We start from the raw sequence: 23,406 nt of genomic DNA, 5'->3' as shown, positions 1-23,406 counted from the left end.
TCCTCAAGATTTGACAAAAGGCACAAGGGTGTTATTAAGTTTCAAATCGGGTCCCTTACACAAACATACATACATACATGTGAAAGAAAAGATAAGAAAGATGGGTGAAGAGAGGAGGGAGAGTGATTTGAGGAAAAGTTAGGAGGGTGGGGTTGGAAGTTTGAAAGTGGAAAAAAAAGGACATGGGCCGCAAAGGGGAGCTGTTGGATAGCACTTGGAAATACAATGGTAGACACTTGCAAAACAATTTGTATATACTGAGAAGGAGAAGGCTCCCTTACACAAACATAAACATCAATACATAGAGAAAAATTCCCTAGCTTTTTTCATTTCTCGAGTCTCCTGAATCCTAAAATGTAAAAATCTTGAGGGGGGTCATCGTCATACTTTCCCTCTATTATATATAACAGTCGAGAGAGTAAAAAGTGATTTTTATGAAAGTAATTATAGTTTCGTCTGACATAATTTAGATTTGATCGATATATTTTATAGAAAAAAGAAACGAACGTCAGTTTTCTTCCTCGTTTAAATAAAACGAGAGAAAATATAGAATATTAAAAGTGATTAGACTTTTTTCGTTTATTAAAAAGTTGGACGATCTTAATGAGAAAATGCCGCGGGTGAGTCTTGTTTAATTCTCTCCAAGCAAATTTCCATAAATCTAAATTAAGAATTTTTAACTTTCATTATTAATTAAATAAAGTAAACAATTAAAATCTCATTATATCTTATCGTATCAATTACATTTACTATAATACGACTAATTTAACGGAGTTACTTTATCATTTAGTAATTACTTGTATAAGATAAAGGTTAGATTATGATGATAGAAGTATTTTATGATGAAAAGTAAGGGATAAATCAAACTACAACATCTGTTGTTCGTGTTTTTTTTTCGTTTCTTTTTTCTGTTGTAACAAATCTTTGTTTAACTGGAAAAAAAACTCTTTATTAATAGCAACGCATTTAAAATGATAAAGTATAATTGCTTCCATTTTCTAACGTTATTGCAAGAAATGTTTCTGTTGTTGCAATAAAACAACAGAACTTTTTTCGAGTAAAATAATTATACAAATAATCAAATTCAACATTAATGCTAGAGTTTCTCTATATTAAAAAGTTGTACGAATGATAAATGGCTTTTGAATATGTTTAACAATAAATATTATCTTGTTTTTTTCCTATCTAAAATATGATAAAATATTATAAATTTGCGGTAAAAAGTTTTGTAGTAGTATCAGCGAAATAAGTATTTTATCTCTTCAAAATTACAAAAATTTCCACCAAATATATTTTCGGATTTTTGTTTTATCGTCTGTGTGTTTAAGGGAAAAGAAAATAGGTATTGTGATGAACTTTACATAAAAAAATACGATTTTTAAAGTAATGTCATCAGTGCCAAATCTCTTTAATCTGAAAATATTTGTATGGAGTACGAGACGTGGCAATAATGGGTTTTAGACAGTTATGGTCATTGTTGCAGAAATCCTTTCTGTTGTACTCCGTTATATAATTAAAATTGATTTCTTAACGTTTCTCGGTCGTTAAATTCAAAGAGAAACGTGAAAACTGCAAACCACAGTGAATACCAAATGCTACTCACTGTGGTTTGCATGTATTTTTCTGAACTATTGTACTCGATACGGTACGATAAATGTTGGCTCTATATTCGGAAATACCGGATTAAAACGTCATTCATTGTAGTGTTAAACATAAATGTAAAACGTTTTACTTTAGTGTTTCCCTGTTAATTGTAAATTATTGCATAAATGTCTAGGAAACGATCTGGATGAAGCACAGATTTATGCGGAATTTCGTTTTATTCGGGACTCGCTGACGTGCAACCCCTTCGTATAACAAGATCATACAATATAACGGCGAAAGAATGGAGTAAAATTTGATCATGATGATAATAAATCTTACATTTTATAAAACAGAAATAAGCAAAATAAAAAAACTATACGCTCCTCAAAAGTGAAATAGCAACACCACGAAGGAATGTGCGTATCCACATGCCCATTACAGGATCAGTAGAGTTGAGAGACATATGTAAATGGTTAAAACACCAAAAAAAAAAAAAAATATGAAACAGCCACCTGTGTATTCAGTAACGAATATGGTACCTACTGGCAGCTATACAGAAAGTTATACGGCGAGACATACTATCAATGAGGCAATTAATGGTTGCTGGAGTATTCTGTGCCAAGCCGCATCCACTGCGGCGCGAATGTCGTCTATGGTATGTGGCGGTGGTGTCCGCACTGCACCTCACGTCGGACGAAGTCCCATAGATGTTCGATGGGAGAGAACCAGCGAGGCTGCCGGTCAGAGAAGTATGTAAATTCCTATCAAGCTGGGTGAGAGTTTGCTGCGTGATGCGCGGTCGTGCTTTATCTTGATGGAACATCGTGTCACTTGCGGCCTGCTCCAATGGCCGAACCACAGGCCCCACAGTTCATGTGACATATTGGTTCGAGTACCGGAAATGTGCACCACTGCTGTCCGCTGATCGAATGATGCCTCCATGATGTCCGGTGTGGGTCCGGTATGACACTCGGCGAAAGGGCTGGCACATGGCGTTACTCGTGAAACCGTCACACCCATCCACGGCCGTCATTCCTCCAAAGACAAAAGCGGGATTCATTCGTAATCAATACCCGATACCATTCAGTGGTCCAGTTGCGAGACGACAATACCACGCCAGGCGTGCAGCCCTGTGTGGAGCGATTAATGGCATTCCGGTTGGTGGAGGTTGGAAAAGTTCGGAAGGAAGAGGGAGAGCGAACTTTTCCAACCTCCAGGTTATACCTTTGAGTGATACCTGGAGGACTCCCCTCTTCTTTTAATAAAAAAAAAAAAAAAAAAAAAAAAAAAAAAAAAATTCCGGTTGGTGGTTGCCGTGCTTGCAACAGGCCTTCATGCAGCCTGTTACGAATCGTTGGGTAGACACAGATGTACTCGTTGACAGCGACAGGCCATTCGACGAATCTGCCGGTCTCACGAGCAGGTGTGATCCATTCACTCTTCGACATGTTCGCAGATGTTACTGCACGCTGGAAAGTTCTCAGATAGTGCCAAACACGCGTGACAACTGAGTGCATCGACAAATCGAAATCGCGCAGCTCCAGCATACTGTCTCGTTCCCCAGCCGTTAAATGGTGGTTATTCAGCTTGCTGCCGTGTCCGAGGCATTTTCTATGCTTATTCGAGAGTTTTGCTGACATAAACCATTTACGGCTCGAGCCGGCTGATGATCTTTATAATCCGAAACTGAGTACCAAATGATTCGTACGCAAACTTAACCATTTGCATATCTCTGTCACCTCTACCGGCCTTGCAATTTGCACGTGGTTAAGCGCATTCCTTCGTGGTGTTACGAATTTACTTTTGAGGAGTGTAGTTTAAGAGGATACTTCTTCGAATTTTTTTTGCGCAATTTGTTTATAAGATAAATATTAAATATTTTATTATATACAAAATCGTTTGTAATAAGAATAAATGTGTTGTCTGACATCTAGATAAAATTTTCAGATTATTGTAAACATTAAAATATTGTTTATCAACATAATTCGTTTATGTGAAATAAATGAAACATCGAAATAATTGTTTGTAATTCTTTTTACGTCTATTTCTTTACTGTTTTACATTTCTGTATATATATTGTCTTGTTTACTTTTTTGTTTTGACTTTAGACTAAGTTTTTCTCTCTCTGCTGATCAGTATAATATGCCTTATTAATAAACAAGGTGCAAGTAGACAATATATACACAGAATTATAAGTTTATCGATGATGTTTCCAAATATATTATAATTTCTTTTTATTTTTATGTTCAATGATTTTAATTTATAAATGAAATATATATATACATGGCATTTTAGTGACGTGTCTGACTGCCAGTGTGTTGACTCTTTCCGCCATTTCCTGCGACCGATTCATCGCCATCATGTTTCCACTTCACGTTCGAATCACCAAACAGCGGACGGGAGCCGTCATCGCAGTCATCTGGATAGTCTCCATGATGGCCGCCATTCCCTTTCCCATTTTCAGGACACACGTGGAGAGACAGGTCAGTGTAATGAACAATGATATTGTTCCCTGTGACGATTCCAAACTAAAGATAATTCGTGATAACTACGCGCCCTGTTTATAAAACAGGATTCCATCCTCGTTTCAGTGGAACGACTTCTTGGAGATACAATGCTCTGATGTTTGGCCCCACGAAGTCATTTACTCTGAAGAATTTGGCAGATGCGTCAAGATGGTCAGAGGAAAGAAGATCTATTATACTTTCGTCACAGTGGCTCTTTTCTTTTTACCAATCGTCATCATGAGTACTTCCTATTCCCTCATCGTCTGGAGACTGTGGATGAACAAAGTTCCGGGAGAGAGGAGCTTGGCTAACATGACTGTTCAACATAACGCTAAGAAAAAGGTAAGAATAGAATAAAGTATTTGACCATTCTTAATTTATTCGATTAATTAATTCCAGTCTATCCGCTTATGTATCTCGACGTTTGAAACGAGAATATATTCTTACAATTAATTGCTCTTGCTTATAACTAGGTTATGTGTTATCTTTTAACGAGAAAGGAATTTCATCTTTCCACGCTAACTTTAAATGTCTCGTTATTGAAGTTTTAAGAAAGTCGCTAACTGGATAAAAGGAGGCGAGTCAATAGTTTCCTATTACGGAACTATTGTTCCGTTTTCCAAATAGATGAAACCCGACTATTATCAAATATAAAATTCTTCATTCCTAGATACGTTTCTATACAAACTCTTCTGAAATTTGAATGAAGTTTTAGAGTAATATCACTAAGAATGTACCGAAAATCGTGATAATAATGGCCTTATCCAATATCTGAATCCTCTTCAACTCAATCATCTGAGCTCAGAAAACTTCCATTAACGACTTTAACCCTTTCAAACCTATGAAATTATTTGTTTGTTATGAGATAAATTCTAATAAAAATTGTTAAAATTTAGAATTTTTTAAAATTAAGACACTATATATTATAGTTTCTAGTAAAATTTCCAATGCTCCCCCACAAAGTAATTTCTATAAGATATATCTTTTCCTCAACACTTCATCCTGTTGAATATAAATTCTCATCTATTTTCAGAGATTTTCTTTTTTAAAACTCTTTCAGTCTACGTTAAACAAAGGAAATTTCTGAGATAAAAAAAAAGAGAGAAACTTTCAGCTAAAGCGTGAGAAAATACGTCAGCTGAAGCATCATTTCTCGTGTAACATATTTTCTAAGAACACGTGAGTGAATACAGAAGACGAAATTCGATTCTAACCGTAAATATATTCTTTACTGAATGAAACATTTTCGCTTAATTTCCATACAGAAATTGCTTTCGAAATCTTATTTCCGGAAGACGACAAACAAAATATAATTTTCGACTTATTGAATAAAATAAAAGCCATTCCTTATTCTCCACATTACTTTTACTTTATTTCATTCTATATTTGAAATTTTAATCTTCGCTTCAATGCCATAATTATTATTTTTTTTCAGTATAAAATAAATATTATATGAAACTTGTTGTTACTGTTATGAAACCACTATTCTCTAATATTTTGTGTCTATAGACACCAGATTACAAGCAAATACACTAACCGAATATTTAATGTTTTTGCTTGATTTTTTTTTAAATAATAAGAATATATTATTTAAAGATTTTTGATTTAAACAATTTTATTATTAAAGTGATAATAAACCTTTGTGTTAAGAGCGAGGTAACTTAGCGTTTTCATAATAATATTATAAATTAACTATTCCTTTATTTGCTTTGATAGATAAGTAAAATAAGTAGTTAATTTATCGTTCGTAACATAGAAAAGCAACTAATTTATGTAAACGTTTATATATATCACGTGTCAATATTACATATAAGTTAATGGAATAATGACAATGCCATTCGATTTTACAATAGAAGAATCCAGATGGTACGTCGTCTAACAGGACGTGCTTTACTTTTAAATTGATAAAACTAAAATATTTTCAAAATGACCCGTTACCGAAACGTGTCTCGTTTACTAAATCCTTAGTTTTGTTACGATATTCCTTCGTAGTAAACTTGTTTTATGTGTTAAAGACATTAATGTTTCAGTTATTTCCTGTTTGAAGACGTTAAATTTCTTCGTCTGATACGAAATAATTATTCTGTATTCATATTTTAACAAAGTAATTTTTACTCTCGCTACATTTTCTATTATCGAATTCGTCAAATTATTTAAATCTTCTTTCTCGAAAATGGCGACGTTCTCGTATTGTAAAGAAAACATTAAAGATTTAAAAAAAATCCAGTGGATAATTTATTAATTAAAATTTACGAGTAATTCCCCTGTCATTTAATGGTTTAATTTTACTAATGTATGTCTATTTAACGAATTCGAAGAGATGAAAGAACTAGCTGAAGAAGAAGAAGAAGAAGAAAAAAATCAATACTTTAATATGGCAATTTAGAAATTTCTTCGTCTTTATGCCAAAAGAGCTTTTAAGATTCCCTTCGATTCATTTAATTATTTAATTAATTAATTTTATTTAAAATATAAAGATATTTTCTGTAAAAGAAAAACATTATCGAAAGTAAAAATTTCCAATTATATTTTCTCTAAATAAATAAAAGTATATTTACAATATGTGATTTTAATTAGTAAGTGTATATTAATTACTTCTAATCATTTGTTTTCAGGTGATCAAAATGGTTTGTATGGTTCTGGTGGTGTTCGTTCTCTGTTGGATGCCTTTCCAAATCATCGTCCTCTACTCGCAATTCGGACATAACGATGCTCCTGTAAGTTCATTTTTTTTAAAAAATCAATCTAACAAATATGTAAAGGAGTAAAGAATTATAAATTATTATAGTTCAGTCGTACATTTAACCAATAACATAGCAATAAAATATGCCCTGTCGCCATAATAATATTTTTAATAGTAAATAACCTCATTGATATTTGTAATAAATTATTTTTTTTTTTTCCTATCGAAAATATATATTTTGTGGTTCTAAATTTACATTATTTTTAAGGAAAAACATTTAGATATTTTGATAAAAATGCTAGATGTTCCGAATATATTGATATTTTTCTGTAGTGACGTGAATTACACACAATTTAAAGTATTATCACGCGTGTTTCCGTTACTATTTCTGTTTATTGATTGAAAACAATTTTTCTCTTACCTTCCCGAGATAACAATTTTCTGTAAATGTTATCATTAATTTTATTTATTCCAATATTTTTGTATGAGACGTATAACGTATGCACTAATATATGATTTGAATGAATAATACTCTTATAATTATCATAATTCTAAAGACGATTTCGTCGTATTTTAGTTACCCGAATGGTTCGTAAATTTCAATTACTTCGCCACGTTTTCCGCCTATTCCAACAGCGCTCTCAATCCTATTATATACGGAGGATTCAACAATAATTTTCGACAGGCTTTCCTTAAATTATTGAAGTGTAATTATGGAGTAAAGAATTTTAAACGTCCTCGTGAGTTTCCACTATTTATAAAGTTAATTTACATATTATTTTAAGTGTATTGTAATACAGTAGAGCGTCGATTATCCGAATCAATTGGGGACGGGGGTGGTTCGAAAGATCGATGTTTCGGATAACCGATTATGCACGAAAAAATATATTAATTTATCTCATCTTGACATTTTTCTCTGTTGTGTGTCGCTTCGCGTTGAATTTTCGTCGATGTTAAATCTAACGAAGACTATTGTATCGTTAAAAATTACTTTTTTATTTTGTACGAACAAAATAAATATATTGAAAAATATAAAAACAATAAAAAATTATACTTCAGAAGTTAATTTAGTATCAAAAACGTAAAATATTTGAGTAGCCCAAGACATAGCCAAAGATTGCAGCGCCACAGCACTGGCGAAAATTTAAATTTGCCGACTGGAATCCTTTCGGATGATTGACTTTCGGATAATCGACGCTCTACTGTAATTAATTTAAAAAAAAATAATAAAACAATACGCGGCTGTAACCATTCTACTATTGTTTATTTTTATATCTTTCTATAACACAGTATATAAAGTAAGTAACTTTGAGTATTATTATCTTCAGAGAATAGAAAAGTTTTCTTCTGTGAAACACCATCCGTGTGGATCATGTGTTTACTGTTTTCTATTTTTATAGAAGGTTCTCGGATGACTTTTAGCACCGCAGTGACGTGGAGTCCTTCTCACGGAAGGGGAAAATTGACCAATGGGATTAAGGAAACAGAATTGAAGTCACCTATCAACGGGAGTAAACCTTACTTTTCTTATACTAAACAAACGAAGCCAACACCGCTGTAATAAATTCCCCATTACCAAAAAGTCATTTTTATTCATGGAATTTCGATTTTCTTAAGCTTCTAAATCATTCTAACACCTCTCGAAAAATCCGAAAAATATTTAACGCCTGTTGTAGTTATGTAAATTATTGTAAACAATTATTGAATTTGTATATAGAAAAATTTTATTGTATATATTGTAATCTCATTCGGATGAATAAATCATATTTCTCAATTAACCTTCGTTTTGTTCTCAATAAGGATATTAAATTAATAATTATTTATTCTATAATTTTAATTGAAAATGTTATTATAATGCGATGAAAATGAATTTCGGTCTCATCATATGTAAATGAGATATACGAAAGTGTGCGTGCATTAAATATACTTAATGGAAACAAATGTTACAGATAATTATGGAAATGAAGTATCAACGATAATTCCATTCTACAGAATTCATTTTAACTTATTTGCATTTGTTTATATTAATATATAAGTTGTGTATTATAGACGTGACGGATAATGGACAGACAAACAAACCGACAGAAGAAAAAAAAAGCTAAATATAAATGACAATTCTGTATTCATTATATAAAATAATGTAAACTTTACTTTCTTCTATGATTAAAAGCACCGATAGAAAAATTCAATTAACAATTATATCGCATTAATTAATGTAACTAATCGAATTATAAAAATGCACAAAACACTTTTTGTTATTATCTAATTATTAATTAATTCGAATGTGATGTGTCTAATCGGATCTGTTTGTAACTTTATTTAATTTCATTATTCGCTCGACGTATTTTCTTTAAGGAAATTTCTTCTTTTCTAATCATTTATTTTGCTCATAAATTAAATAAATATATACAAAATCTAATACAAAAATTATTTAATTATAAATATATAAAACATTGAAACACATAAAGGTATTGTTGTATATTATTAATCAAATCAAAAGTTTATTAATGAAAAATAAATAAAATATTCAGGTATAGGAACAGTTTATAAAAAACAAAAATTCCAGTAAGTATTTAGTCTTTTAAATCTAAGAACGATCCTTCTATTATTTCAATATTTAATTTCTTGCTGATTATTTAATATACAGTCGACCCCTTCCCCCATAACACTGTTGATTTTTCCGTTTTATATGAATTCCATGTTGTACGAGTCACTTAGATTTTACAAATACGTGTGCCGGGCTGTGAAAAGCTCACATATTTGTAAAATCTAAGTAACTCGTACAACATGGAATTCATATAAAACGGAAAAATCAACAGTGTTATAGGGGGGTCGACTGTACAGATGCAATATTATAAAATATTGTAGTACATTTATTTTTTTATTGTATTATGTTAAAATTTGAAAAGATTTAGAGTAGATTAGTTAGAAAATTTCGTCAATAAACGTATCGAAAACATTTCGTTGGGTTGAGTACACCCCTGGGATACAAGAGAAAATAGCTTCTGTGCAATAGGGATTCGCATCCATTTTACACTAGATTTAATATTATCTGTACTGGAGTTAAAATGAGTTTTTTTTTGGAAAGTTAGAGAAATTTTAAAAGTAGATTAAAACCTTAAATAACATTTCATCCAGACTTAAGAAATAATTAATTATAATTACCAATTTCTCATTTATTAATTCTCAAATTAGCAACTAAAATATAATAAAATGTATATAAAAAATTATCAAGAGAGAATAATGAAGTTACTAATTAACCGAAGACAAATTCTTAAACTGTTAACGATGTTAAACAAAATTATGTTTCTAATCATTCTCGTTAATTATATCTGAAGGAACGACACAACATAGTTTACTCTTATAAATAAATTTTCAAAGGATTATAGTAATTAGATCTAAATGAAATGTTTTAAATTTTTAAAGGATAATGTTCGTAACTGTCAGCTGGAAAATTAATTAAAGTTAATTTCATTATATATTATATTTAAAAAAAAATATTAATATTTTTTATATTATATTTAAAAAAAAATATTAATATTCTTTATTTAAAGCCTAAAAATTCATTGGTGAAACAGAATTTTTCGAAAATTATGATTAAAAGTCTATTAATAAGTCTTTAATAATTAGTTTATTCCTTTTATTCAGTCAAGTCGTTGGTAAAGAAAATTTTCTTTCCATTGAAAAGGATTATAATGCCTTTATACTGAAGTTCTTTATTTAATTTTAATGTTGCTAATTAATTTCTAATGATTTTCTTCTCTATTCGATGTAAGAATAAGTTCGAACGATATTGTTCTCGTGTGAAACAATTAATAGAATTTACGAAGAATTTATCATTTATCAAAAACTCATTCATCATCTTCTGATTCTTCTATTTCTTCTTTCCTCAAACGAGTTTCATTTTTCAAATATGGAAGAAAACCATTTGTTTGGTAAAATATCATTTGTTTTATATAACGAATAGAATGCTACAAAATCTCAGTTTACTATTTTTTCCTACATAAATTGATCTACGGTTCCTGCAAAAAATTTTTTAAAAATTTACACAGAAGTAGTTTTAAAAAGTCTAAAATGGTCTATTCTGTGTAAAGCGTAAGTAGAAAAATATACAAGAAAACAGATCCTTAAATGAAACAATTATATTTCCTTGTTACTATTGATACACCTTGTTCTTTGTATTCCATGTGAACAAACTCCTACAGCATTCTTTAGAAGTGTGCATGCGAAATTAATAATAACATTGGTAAGTTATTGTACGTGTTTTTTCTTATATTTTATCGATAAATTACTTTCTTGTACTCGATTCACTGTTCAGTTTTCAAATGATATGGGTATACAAATCTCAAAATTTTGCATGGTATTTTACAGATAAAAAATACAGTAGACCCCCCTATAATACTGTAGATAATTCCGTGTTATATGAATTCCATGTTGTACGAGTCACTTAGATTTTACAAATACGTGAGCCGTTCACAGCCCGGCACACGTATTTGTAAAATCTAAGTGACTCGTACAACGTGGAATTCATATAAAACGGAATTATCAACAGTGTTATAGGGGGGTCGACTTGTATAAGATTACAAAGAATGTGATCGTCAATGTCATGGCGAAAAACACAGGCACGTCATTGAAAACGAACACATCCCCTAAGGACTGAAATGAGATCCGTTTAAAAAGTGATTTGTAAATGTATTATTTGTAAAATCCCTAGCAGATGTTATTGATTATCTGTCATATAAAATAAGTAATAAGGAATCATTCATTAATCTGATAATCCTATTAAATTCTAGAATGTTTCATGTACAGAAATTGAGTTTATTGACTCAGTGTCGTTCTCTGGATTTTGATGTAAATAGAAATTTAATTGTGATTTTGACCAACGGTTGCCTGCTAAAAATTTACTGACTTTGACCATTATTTTTTTCATCGTTTATCTAAAAGTCTGTATTTATCACAGAAAATCTTTTATAAATTTTCGCATCATTAAATAAAATCGTAATAAGCGTAACTTACTTCGTCGTCTCTATCGACTGTAATAATTAGAGATAATAGAGATGCTGCTGGATGAAATCTCTTCATTATCTTTAATCATTTTGGTTGTATTATCGATTGTTTAACGTGATCATTGGGTGGAATGATTGCATTGTGGTGAAGATAAGAAGTATAGTTACAAATGACAATTTTAATAGCTTGATTTTATGAATATCTGGTGTATTTTACTTCTCAATTGTCGATATATTTTATTAATTGAACACAGAATTATATTAGCGACTTTCCCCTACTTGTAGCTTTTCATACTGTATTTGAAACATACTGTACAATGTGTTATTGATGCATTCTAAAATTGCCTTGGACCGAATTTGAATGATCATATATTTTGACATAGGAAAATTATAATAGGAGAATTTCATTATGGGTTACGTATCGCCCACATTAGATGTAAATTGAGGCTGGTTTTATAGTGTATAAAGTGTTGATGTCTTGTGTAAACGGGACTTTACACTATACTTATGCGTATATTGTTTTATATCTTACTATAGGTTTCACTTAAGAACTTAGGCGTTAAAAATATTAGTTTGCTTTGTTCTTGTGTTTTAATAGTTTATATTTAAAAAAAAATACTCATTAGTAGGAAATAATCGTGTTGAATTGATACATTTCAAGCATTCAATAATAAAAGTCTACTAATAAAACTCTCCATTAGAATAAATATGATGCGAAATTTCTACTTAATTTAAGAGTTAATTATAGAAATATCCGTTTAAAAGTTATCGTTTAAATTAAATTAAATATTCGTAGAACATATTAGCATTCAACTCGTTCGAGATTCCTAGAATTAAGATGGAGTATTCGTGCAGAATTCAAGCTGTTACGATAACAAATTCATAAAATTTAATAATAAAAATTATTATTAATTAAATTAAATTTTACATTCAATAAAAGGTAGAAAATTAAAATGTTTAAAGAAATTTTTCTTTTTCTTAGACTCTTCTATAGTGAATATATACTACAAATAACATAAACAATCTAAAATTCGTATCAAATTTAGTTTCAAAATAAAGATTTCACAAAGGAAAGCATTGAGGGAGTTTTATTTTTTAATTATAAAAATATTAATATAATTTAAGAGTATTTTTATTTTTCCATTTTGAATGAGTTTACATTGAAAATTATAATAATAATTATTATTATTATTACTTCTACACAATCTTCCTTCTTNACTATAGATGTTATCTGCCAATAATCTCCATTTTTACCTCTACTTGCTGTGTGATTTCACATGGTGTTTTTTTGGAAATATTGAGATATTTTTGGCCCGGGGCTTCGTACAAAAAATTTAATTGTTGTAATAGTTAGAAAACACATGCAGGAAGACGATTGACAGCTTAGATAGCATCAGACTTGTTTACAGTTTGTAAAATACACTCTTGAAGTCAACCAATTTTTTTTGAAAAATTTCTAAAAACGGGGACTTTCTGTTTTTTCGTCACGAATAAATAAAATCGATATATTTGAAGTAGTTTTTTTCACTAATACATCAAAAACACATGCCCACAAACATCCAAAATGAAAAAATCGCGAAAAAAACTATGAGTTTTGAAAAATTGAATTTTGAACACGAGGGTTATATAGCACCCCGCGCGCACAACTGTGCGTCAATCTTTGGCGCGCTTTACGCAGGGTTAAGAGTTAATTATAGAAATATCCGTTTAAAAGTTATCGTTTAAATTAAATTAAATATTCGTAGAACATATTAGCATTCAACTCGTTCGAGATTCCTAGAATTAAGATGGAGTATTCGTGCAGAATTCAAGCTGTTACGATAACAAATTCATAAAATTTAATAATAAAAATTATTATTAATTAAATTAAATTTTACATTCAATAAAAGGTAGAAAATTAAAATGTTTAAAGAAATTTTTCTTTTTCTTAGACTCTTCTATAGTGAATATATACTACAAATAACATAAACAATCTAAAATTCGTATCAAATTTAGTTTCAAAATAAAGATTTCACAAAGGAAAGCATTGAGGGAGTTTTATTTTTTAATTATAAAAATATTAATATAATTTAAGAGTATTTTTATTTTTCCATTTTGAATGAGTTTACATTGAAAATTATAATAATAATTATTATTATTATTACTTCTACACAATCTTCCTTCTTCAAGCACTTATTCTGCTGTATATTTAATGAATTTTCTTAGTTATATTAATTAGACTTGTCGAATTCTTTTAAAAATAAGATAGAAAAATAACCAATCTAAATGTAACTCTTTTAAAAATCACAGTTCTTTATGATTTTTCATATTTAATTAAACAACTTTGTCGTTCAGATATTGAATCGCACACCCTATTCTTTGTACACTTGAAGAATAACAAACAGAAAATTAAATTAATTTAATAAAACTAACAACAAAAAGAAAAAAAAAACGTATTTTTTATTTCATTCTCTACATTCTAATTATAGAAAAACATTATATTTTACTAAACGTGTTTAATTAGAATCTTAATCAATCGCTCGAGAATAATGATTAATTATTCTTTAAATATATAATTGAAATTCACAGAAACACTCCACAATAAAAAGGGTGTTTTCGAGAGATTTTTTTAGACAAGTTTTTAGTATTAAAGAGAAGAAAAGCTTCAAAATAATTAGACCTTTCCGAGTGACAAGGACAAATATGACGACACCCATTTTATTTTGAAGTGTTTCTCGAATCTTAATTATATATATTTTTTCGTGAATATCTTTATTAATAATTTATATTCTACCTTCACAGTCGACCCCCCCTATAACACTGTTGATTATTCCGTTTTATACGAATTCCATGTTGTACGAGTCACTTAGATTTTACAAATACGTGAGCCGTTCACAGCCCGGCACACGTATTTGTAAAATTTAAGTGACTCGTACAACATGGAATTCGTATAAAACGGAATTATCAACAGTGTTATAGGGGGGTCCACTGGTATATAATTTTTAATGTTGTTTTGCTATTATATTATGATATTATAGATAGATTGTATGAATGAGAGTGTAGAAAATACCCGAATTCGAATTAAATTTAAGAGAAAAAAAAACAATAAATCATTTATATTTTATTAATTACTTTTAGAATTAATTAGTAAGATTTTATAAAGAAGTTTTTTAAAGTTAAATAATTCCTAAAAACATTCAAATACATTCAAAACAAAGATTTCTAATAAGAATTAACTGAAAAGATTAAGAAAGAATAAGAAATATTTTTTTTTTACATTAATTAATTATTTTTTTATGCTTTATTTTCTCAAATTTGAGATTTCTAAAGTCGTAATCATTAATTTTATTTTGTTTTTATTGCGTGCTTAAGAATAAATGTTTAAATTTTAAAATTTTAATGAATTATTTCGAAGTGTGAAGAGAAATCAAGAGAAAGAATGAAGAATATATTTAAACAGTACTAAATATTATGTAATAAAAATAATTTCATATATATCACGAATTATTTTATAAATATTCTTTCATTTAATGGATTCAATTTAATACTAAATTTGAATTTATAATTGTTGGGTGTGTTGTACTGTACCTCAGTTTGAATTTAATATTTAATAATTTAATTAAATTGTTCAAAATAAATAAATAAAAACTAAAATATTATTCTCAAAATTCACTCTCACTTAAATATTCTTTACTTTTTCTACAGAAATTATTCTGTTCTATCTCTTTTATTCGTGTTTTTCTTTTACATTAGCCATTCGCCACTATTAAAAAAGGAAATTGAACTTCTATATCTTTATATAGAAGTTCAATTTCCTTTTTAATTATCTATCGATCTCATCTCTAAGACCCTTTGAGTTGTGATCAACAGGATCTTTTCCAAACATACTAAAAATAATAATTACGTTACATAAGTATTACTTCAACCTTTTCATACTTCCTTAATTAATATATTATAAATACATTTTTAAAAAAGTAATTTTTATTACTGTAAAAATATAATACATAACAGAAAGCAGATGTGAACAAAATTAAAAACTACAAAGAATAAAACTGTAGAAAATATAGGCAATATCTTACATTCTAGAAGAATTTTTCTACAGAAGATTTTGTTATCTTACGTTTTATAATAATTATAATAATTGCTGACATCATTATTGATCACTTTTTCTTTATTTCTGACTCATCCTTCGAACGAACGTGTAGAATTAAACTTATTTATAACAAGTATCATTGACACGTAAATCAATGGAGGAAATTTCTAATTGTTTGTCCATTTATAATTCATTTAAATAGTTATTATAATAATACTGTTAGCCTCTATACAATTATAAACTCCTTTTGATGAATAATGTTACATTTGTTTACTCCTTTATTCGACTACATCGGAGTGTAAGCGTAATTCTATACTAACGTTTTTATAGTTGTATTAATATAAAAACTGTTCGTGTAGAGAAGGAATCGTTTACTTTATAATATAGAAAGAAATTCATCGATGAATTTAATGATTAAAATATCGTATTCGTTTTTTTTTTAATATCTATTTTGGAGTGTGGACAGGAATAACCTCAATGAAAATATGCAGCTGCTATCGCCTTCCGAATACATTAAGTTGCTTGTGTTTCGTGTTATCATTATTATTACTTTGTCATCCTCTCCGGTTAATATACAACGAATACGTTTTTTTATTTCCAAAATTGTTCGGTGGGAGTTATTTTTGGTATATAATTTGTCGAGTGTATTTACAACACTCGATAGCTTCCGTTCCCGACATCAAAAAGACTTGTTGTATTACAGGACAGCGTATATCTGGTAGCAACTTCTAAAGTAGTTTAAAGAAAAAAACAAAGCGGTGTTTTTATAAACGTCATTAATTCTCGTCCTTGAACACATTCGGAGATTTTTTACTTCTACATCCACGTGTTTGTCTCGTACCCGAGATCTCTTTCCTTTCGTCCTACTTATTATAGGTACGGATTAAACTACTATTCGCCAGTTGGCATCGAGCCGACATTTTCATTCATCTGTTCTAAGTGTAGTTCGAGTATTGAGTCGAAATGGATTCGAAATGCGATAATTTTAGCGAAGTGAAGTTTTGGATTAATCAAACTTTTCCGGGAGATAAAGAAGTGATTTTTGTGTGGTCGGATTATCTTAAACTTGTCTTGTGCATCGTTCTCATCTCTTGGACAATAGGAAGTAATATTTTAGTAATTCTAACCGGTTTCTTCGATCCTTGTTTTAAGAATACGACGGGAAAATGCTTGATGAATCTGGCAACTGCCGATGTATTTATCGCCATTTTCTGTATGGCACTACATGTCGTTCGCATGTTTCAAAACAAACATCAATATTTATTAGGTCCAATTATGTGCAAGTTCGAAATTTTCAGCAAAAGTAAGTCTTAGTTTTTTTTTTATTCTTTCTTGTGTAATATCACTTCTTATCTGGTCTATCTCGGTATTTATTACAGTACGAAAATAGACTACTACTTTAAAAATCCAAAATAATTTCTATATTTATCTCTTTTCATTGCAGTGTAAACAAATTATATTTTCTAGTATAAAACATAGCGTGACACTAGATTAACCTGAAAAAAAGTTTAGCTTAGATATTCATTTTGAATTACTTAAAGATCTTTCCTTTTAAAGATATATATTAGAAGGATTCATTTTAATTTCAAACAGAAAAATCTCTATAAAATTATATTAAGATCGACACAATTCAAACAAACAAGCAAATATTTATTTGTTTGTTTTGAATTTTTAAACTATTGTCAAAGATTTGTATGAACTTCTAAATGACGTACTATACATAACGATTTACCATTTTGAATGACATTAATGTACTTTTTCTTATAAAACAACAGAAAATTTATTAAAATTGGATACTTCTTCATATGTAAAATACAAAAAAATTACCTAATTTACGTATTGTATTATTTCAAGAATAAGTTTATATATCGTTCCAGAACTCCAGAAATGTCATAGTATCTGTTTGAGGAGGGGAGAATATAATTATGTTTTAACTTTTCTCGCTCGAATAATTAGTGTCTGACAAAAGATAATTAAAAATAAAGTGAATAATCGTCGAATCACTTCTCAGTTTCAACATTCAACGGAACAAGAAAATCATTTTAGGGATCGATACTCGCTTTGATCGATATAACAGCGTGTTCACTACATAATTATTTATATCGAAAGTCAATTTAACATTCGAAATAAAATAAATATTAAACGTTCTTTCATTTATTTCTCTTTTTATTTTCTATTTTATTAAAATCTAAATTCGTCTAACGAGTAAGTATAGAAGCATTTAGTAATATCTTATCGGAAAATGTTAAAAAAAAAGTTTTTAAGTTGTATAAATGTACTCATTTAATGTAGGAAAGGTGAAGTTTTTATTATGTCAAACAATATTTACTTTAAAAATACATACATTAAAAAAAAACGTCTTCACATACCCAATCGTTCAATCACCAGGAATCAAACCCTCTTGCTACAGAGACGACCTTATATTCGAGGCTACGACTCTGTAAAATTAAGCAAATATTAATTAAAACTTTCATAAATATACATTGTTTCAATTAAAAATGGTAGACGATAACCTCTAATAAAAGATAGTCTCTGTGAAGCAAGATTGTTTGTTTCCCGGTGATTGAATAGGACGGATATGTAAAGACATTTTTATGTGTATATATTTGTAATGTATATAATACCGTCTGCCATTTTTATACGAAACACTACATACTTGTTTTGTTCTTAGAAAGAAATACAATCTCAAACTGCATTTCGGTTGAGATTTCTTGTGGGATTTTTCAGATTAATGAGAAGGAATAAGAATATTTTCTTTTCTTTGTCACAAGAGTTGCGACAATGCATATAACTCTACGGATATATTTTCTTATTGAGTTAATGTCAACCAATCACCCCCGTTGTTGGATATAGAAGTGTCATTGTCCGACTTTATACTACTGAATTTTTTCATCTTATTCTTTTATAAATATCATGTATAAGAAGACCTTTCCATTCTATAATGCGATTTTCAAAGTTTCTTTTTATATCGAGTTCTGCCTCAACGATTTTTCTCTATCTCGCTTTAAAATTGGTTTTCCACTTTATATCGGTCAATATCTTTCGATATTTTCTCATTCGAAATCCAAGAATGTTGAAATATCTTAGATTCATTATCTATTATATAAATTTAGAATATATTTAACAATGAAATATATTAACAACAATGAAATATCTTAGTTTATTTTTCTTATTTACATTTTAATGTTAAAATGGATTCAAATAAAGAGAATAGAAGTCTACCTTTTGTTAGAATCTATGCTTACAAGTGATTAATACTACACTTTTCCTATTAATCTTTATAAAATATCAAGAGAATCTTATGTATTTTAATTAAGATTCTGATAAATTTTATGAATTTTCGTAGTCAGAATTATTCTCAACTTAATAAATAAAGTTATTGGTTATTTTTTATCTCAACAGTCTAAAGTATTGTATTAATTCTTTTTCCTAGAACTAAGTCTATAATTAAAGATCAAATAGTTAAAATCTTAAATACTGTAAACGGGAAACAAGTTTTGAAAGTTTTTTTTATATATAAAAATGTCGCTATTTCAGGTTGTTTATCAATAGAAAGATTTATCGGATTATCGTTGTCAATACTTTTATCATTTTTTCCATTTTGCTTAAATGCAATTGGATCTTAATCTTGCTTTTATTTCTTATCTCTTTTGTCGTTTACTTCTATTGTAAAGTGCTTCAGTTATAATTCGTTTTACTATTTATTTTTTTGTATTTTCAAGTTATTTTAACGAAATATAATACAGGTGTATTAGAAGGTGTACTTTATTCTAAAGGAGCATACAAATTATGTTGTAGAACAGTTTATATACTTTTTAAATTTGATTTTATTGTCATTAAAGTTTCGATATGCCTTTGTGATATCCTAGAAATCGTCCATGTAACACGTTTCGTTAATCGTCTGTGTGGTAGAACGTATAGCTAAAACAAAAGGTAAAATCAAGACTAAAGCTTACAAACTGAATAGGGAATTTAGTTTACATCTTACTTCATTACACGTTATTAAAATTCATGAAGATTTCTCTAATCTCCAAACCTTTTAACAATTTTCTAGTAGGAGTTCTATACCACGTATTATTCTAAAGCTTAATGAAAATTTTAAGTAGTTTATGTAAGTATTTATTAATAAACTATGCTAAATATATTTCCCATCTTTAAAAAATGCTGGTCACTCAATTGAGGATAGGATTTACTTTTAATGGGCGTAAATGTGATCCGCCATAATCAATGGCAGGCTACAATTAACACCCATACTTTTTCACTTTCGTTTAAAAAATTACGTATATTTATTCACTTTTAATTTATAAAACTGTTAAATATTATGGGATTTTTAACACATAAAGTTAAAAATTATTCAGATTATTCCAATATAAACACGAATCTTGGACTTGAAAGCCTGTAAATTATAGTGTTATTATTACACTATCAGAAAACTGTATTACTGTTTTATGATATTGAAATAATCGTAAATTGTATTTTAAATTATTTAAAAAATTAAAAGATTCAATAGAATATTTATTTATTTATTTATTTTTGTAGTTCTTATTCCTTTTTTTCCCCGTTTCTCCGGTATGTCGTGTATGCCAAATACAGATTAAATACGTCATTTTTAGTTTGTGCTTTTGTATTTGTTTTGTTTTTTAAACATGAATATAAGCAGAAAATTAAATGTAGAATTGAAATTTTCAAAACTATAAACGAAAAAAATATATAATAAAATACACTCCTGTACCGATGACATGCATTGAATACACTACTTTTCTACTTTTTACATATAAAAAAACAACTATAAAATTAATTTAAAACTGAATAAATACAAAATAATAATAAAAATATTGTGTGAAAGTCTTTAAAGTGATAATAAATTCTTTCGAACACGTCTATAACTCTGATAACTCCAAGGGTATTATGATAATTTATGTTTAAATATGTAACTTAAGTACTGTTAAAAGAGTGCTTTATCTATCATTTTAACTACTTTTTTTTAATAAAAAAAAAGGTTTAAATTACTTTCTAGAAGCAAATTACTGTATTTTATGACGAAACAAGATAATCCGAGTTGCTTAACGTACACGAGTTTAATTTAAGAATCTTGTTGGCGTAACTTGATTAGAGAAAGAGAAGTTTTTAATTAGAGTTTATCTGTCTTAATACCATTTTAACGTTGTTTTTTAGACCCTACTTCTAACAATTACACGCCCAAAAATTTAACAATATAAACGAAAGGAAATTCCTGTTTTTTTTTTCAATAAAACTGTTTCAAACATCCTATCAGATCAGAAGATAAAATTGGAATCAAAATAAATTGAGCAACAACAAAAAAAAGTAAAACATTCCTCAGAGAATGAAGAGAAAATTGTAATTTCTACGAAATTTAAACGAACCCAATGGCATTTTCTATAATTTTGATGTCGTCAATTCTATTTTTCCTGTCACAAATTGGCTTGATATATAAAAAAGAAAGAGGAATTTTTCGAGTTATGTTGTTTCGTGCTTTAAATTTTTCTCTAAACTTGACTTCTCTAAAGTAATTTAATAACTGAACCCGCATCTGCTGATTTGGAATTTAAGCAAGACGAGTTAGAAATTGTTTCTCTGATTAAATTTTCTATTTTTGAAATTTTTCTTAAAATTTCTATTCAACTTTTGTTTGTTTATTCGAAATTCTACTCTTTAAATAATTTACTTTTTTTAAATTTAATAAAAGGATTATTTAATTTATTAAATATTTGCTAGATGATAAAGAATCTCGATAGCATTACGTGAAATCGTATAACGATTTTTTATACAAGTCGACCCCCCTATAACACTGTTGATTATTCCGTGTTATATGAATTCCATGTTGTACGAGTCACTTAGATTTTGCAAATACGTGAGCTGTTTACAGCCCGGCACACGTATTTGTAAAATCTAAGTGACTCGTACAACAAGGAATTCATATAACACGGAATTATCAACAGTGTTATAGGGGGGTCGACTTGTATTAATAAAAATCACTCTGTGATAATAACTCTGTTTAATACGTACAATATTCTAGAAAATCAATCTGTGATAAGAAATTAATAGAAAATTTACTTTTCTATTATCTGTTTAATACGTAAAATATTCTAGAAAGTTATATTTATCTACGTATATAACGGAAATTATTCTAGAATAATTTTTCTATATGTTTGCAGTGACGTGTCTGACGGCAAGTGTCTTGACTCTTTCTGCTATATCTTGCGATCGATTCGTCGCTGTCATGTTCCCCCTTCACGTCAGGATCACAAAACAGAAGACAGGAGCCGTCATCGCAGTTATCTGGATCGTCTCAATGATGGTTTCCATCCCTTTCCTCCTCTACAGGACTCATACCGAAAGACAGGTGAAAGGAATATTTTCACGCTGAAATTCGAATTTTGACTTTTATATCTCATTTTTTACTTTCCCCTATAACGGAGGGAAAATGATTCCCCTAGAGATTTTTACATTTTTTGGACTCAGGGCACCTTTATTGTATGTATGGACGTTATATGTTTAGGGGGATTGATGCTACTCAATTATAGTAATTAATGATGGAGGGAGTAGGGATATAAAAGTGATCGTGTGTATTTCAACAACTTAAATATCTCGAGATTGCTTGAAATTGTTATTGTGTAATCAGATTTTTACGAAATTGAATGCCTCTTTTTTTTCAGTGGAGAGATTTCTTGGAGATTCAATGTAGAGACGTTTGGCCTTACGAAGACGTTTACTCAGAAGATTTAAGAAAATGTGTTAAAATAGTCAAGGGAAAGAAGATCTACTATAGCTTCGTTACGGTTGCTCTCTTCTTCTTACCAATCTTCATTATGTGTACTTCGTATTTTCTCGTTATCTGGAAATTATGGATGAACGAACTCCCCGGAGAGAAGAATATAGCTAATATTAATGCACAATACAGAGCAAAGAAAAAAGTAAGAACTAATAAATAACCATTATTTTCATTTATACGTATACTATATAGAAATGTTAAAACTTTCTAATTAAGATTGATTAATTTTCTTAATAATTTATTAAAGAAGTAAAAAGAGGTTAAATTTGGCACCTCTTCTATTCAATTTTGTAATCAGTTGAAAGAGCAATTCACAGTTTTACACTGTATTTACACGACAATAGTGTGACATATGAAGTCCTTTTCTCTCCTATTGTATTAATGAAAGTAAGAGTGGAAACTAATTATTTTTAAAACTTTTCTCACTATTTACTTGAAATTATTTTTAACTTTCTCTTTTAAATTATTAAAAAAAAAGACTTTTTTTCAGTGATCTATCGAGTAATTTGTTTATCAATTGATTTAGGACGATCCATCAAATTCCTATAAATATTTAATTTCTTTTACTAAAATATATTTTAAAAATTTCACTTTAATTTGTTTAAATTTATGAAAAAAATCTTTTAATATTTCAATATTTTGTAACAGCGATAGCATCAACCTACACACTACGTGTGTAGGTTGATGCTATCGCTGTTACAAAATTCCTTTTTCTAATTGCTTTTTACATATATATAGAGATAAAAAAGCAATTAGAAAGT

At 28.8% G+C, this 23,406-nt stretch overlaps 1 protein-coding gene across 1 annotated transcript in view; it reads left to right on the top strand.

Moving 5' to 3' along the window:
• LOC111622786 overlaps positions 1-23,406 on the top strand; it is a 31,948-nt gene that overhangs the window by 1,486 nt on the left and 7,056 nt on the right. The window contains exons 2-10 of the mRNA XM_023365210.1: positions 3,880-4,067; positions 4,176-4,433; positions 6,707-6,808; positions 7,352-7,514; positions 8,175-8,331; positions 10,423-10,433; positions 16,811-17,155; positions 22,029-22,216; positions 22,530-22,787. Of these exons, the coding sequence (XP_023220978.1) occupies positions 3,880-4,067; positions 4,176-4,433; positions 6,707-6,808; positions 7,352-7,514; positions 8,175-8,331; positions 10,423-10,433; positions 16,811-17,155; positions 22,029-22,216; positions 22,530-22,787 (1,670 nt within the window). The remainder of the gene's footprint in view (positions 1-3,879; positions 4,068-4,175; positions 4,434-6,706; positions 6,809-7,351; positions 7,515-8,174; positions 8,332-10,422; positions 10,434-16,810; positions 17,156-22,028; positions 22,217-22,529; positions 22,788-23,406) is intronic.

The sequence above is a fragment of the Centruroides sculpturatus genome, unplaced genomic scaffold, assembly GCF_000671375.1.
Source record: "Centruroides sculpturatus isolate CEXI.00-Female unplaced genomic scaffold, Cexi_2.0 scaffold39, whole genome shotgun sequence".
NCBI classification, from domain to species: Eukaryota; Metazoa; Arthropoda; class Arachnida; order Scorpiones; family Buthidae; genus Centruroides; species Centruroides sculpturatus.
This window is presented reverse-complemented; position numbering and strand designations above follow the sequence as displayed.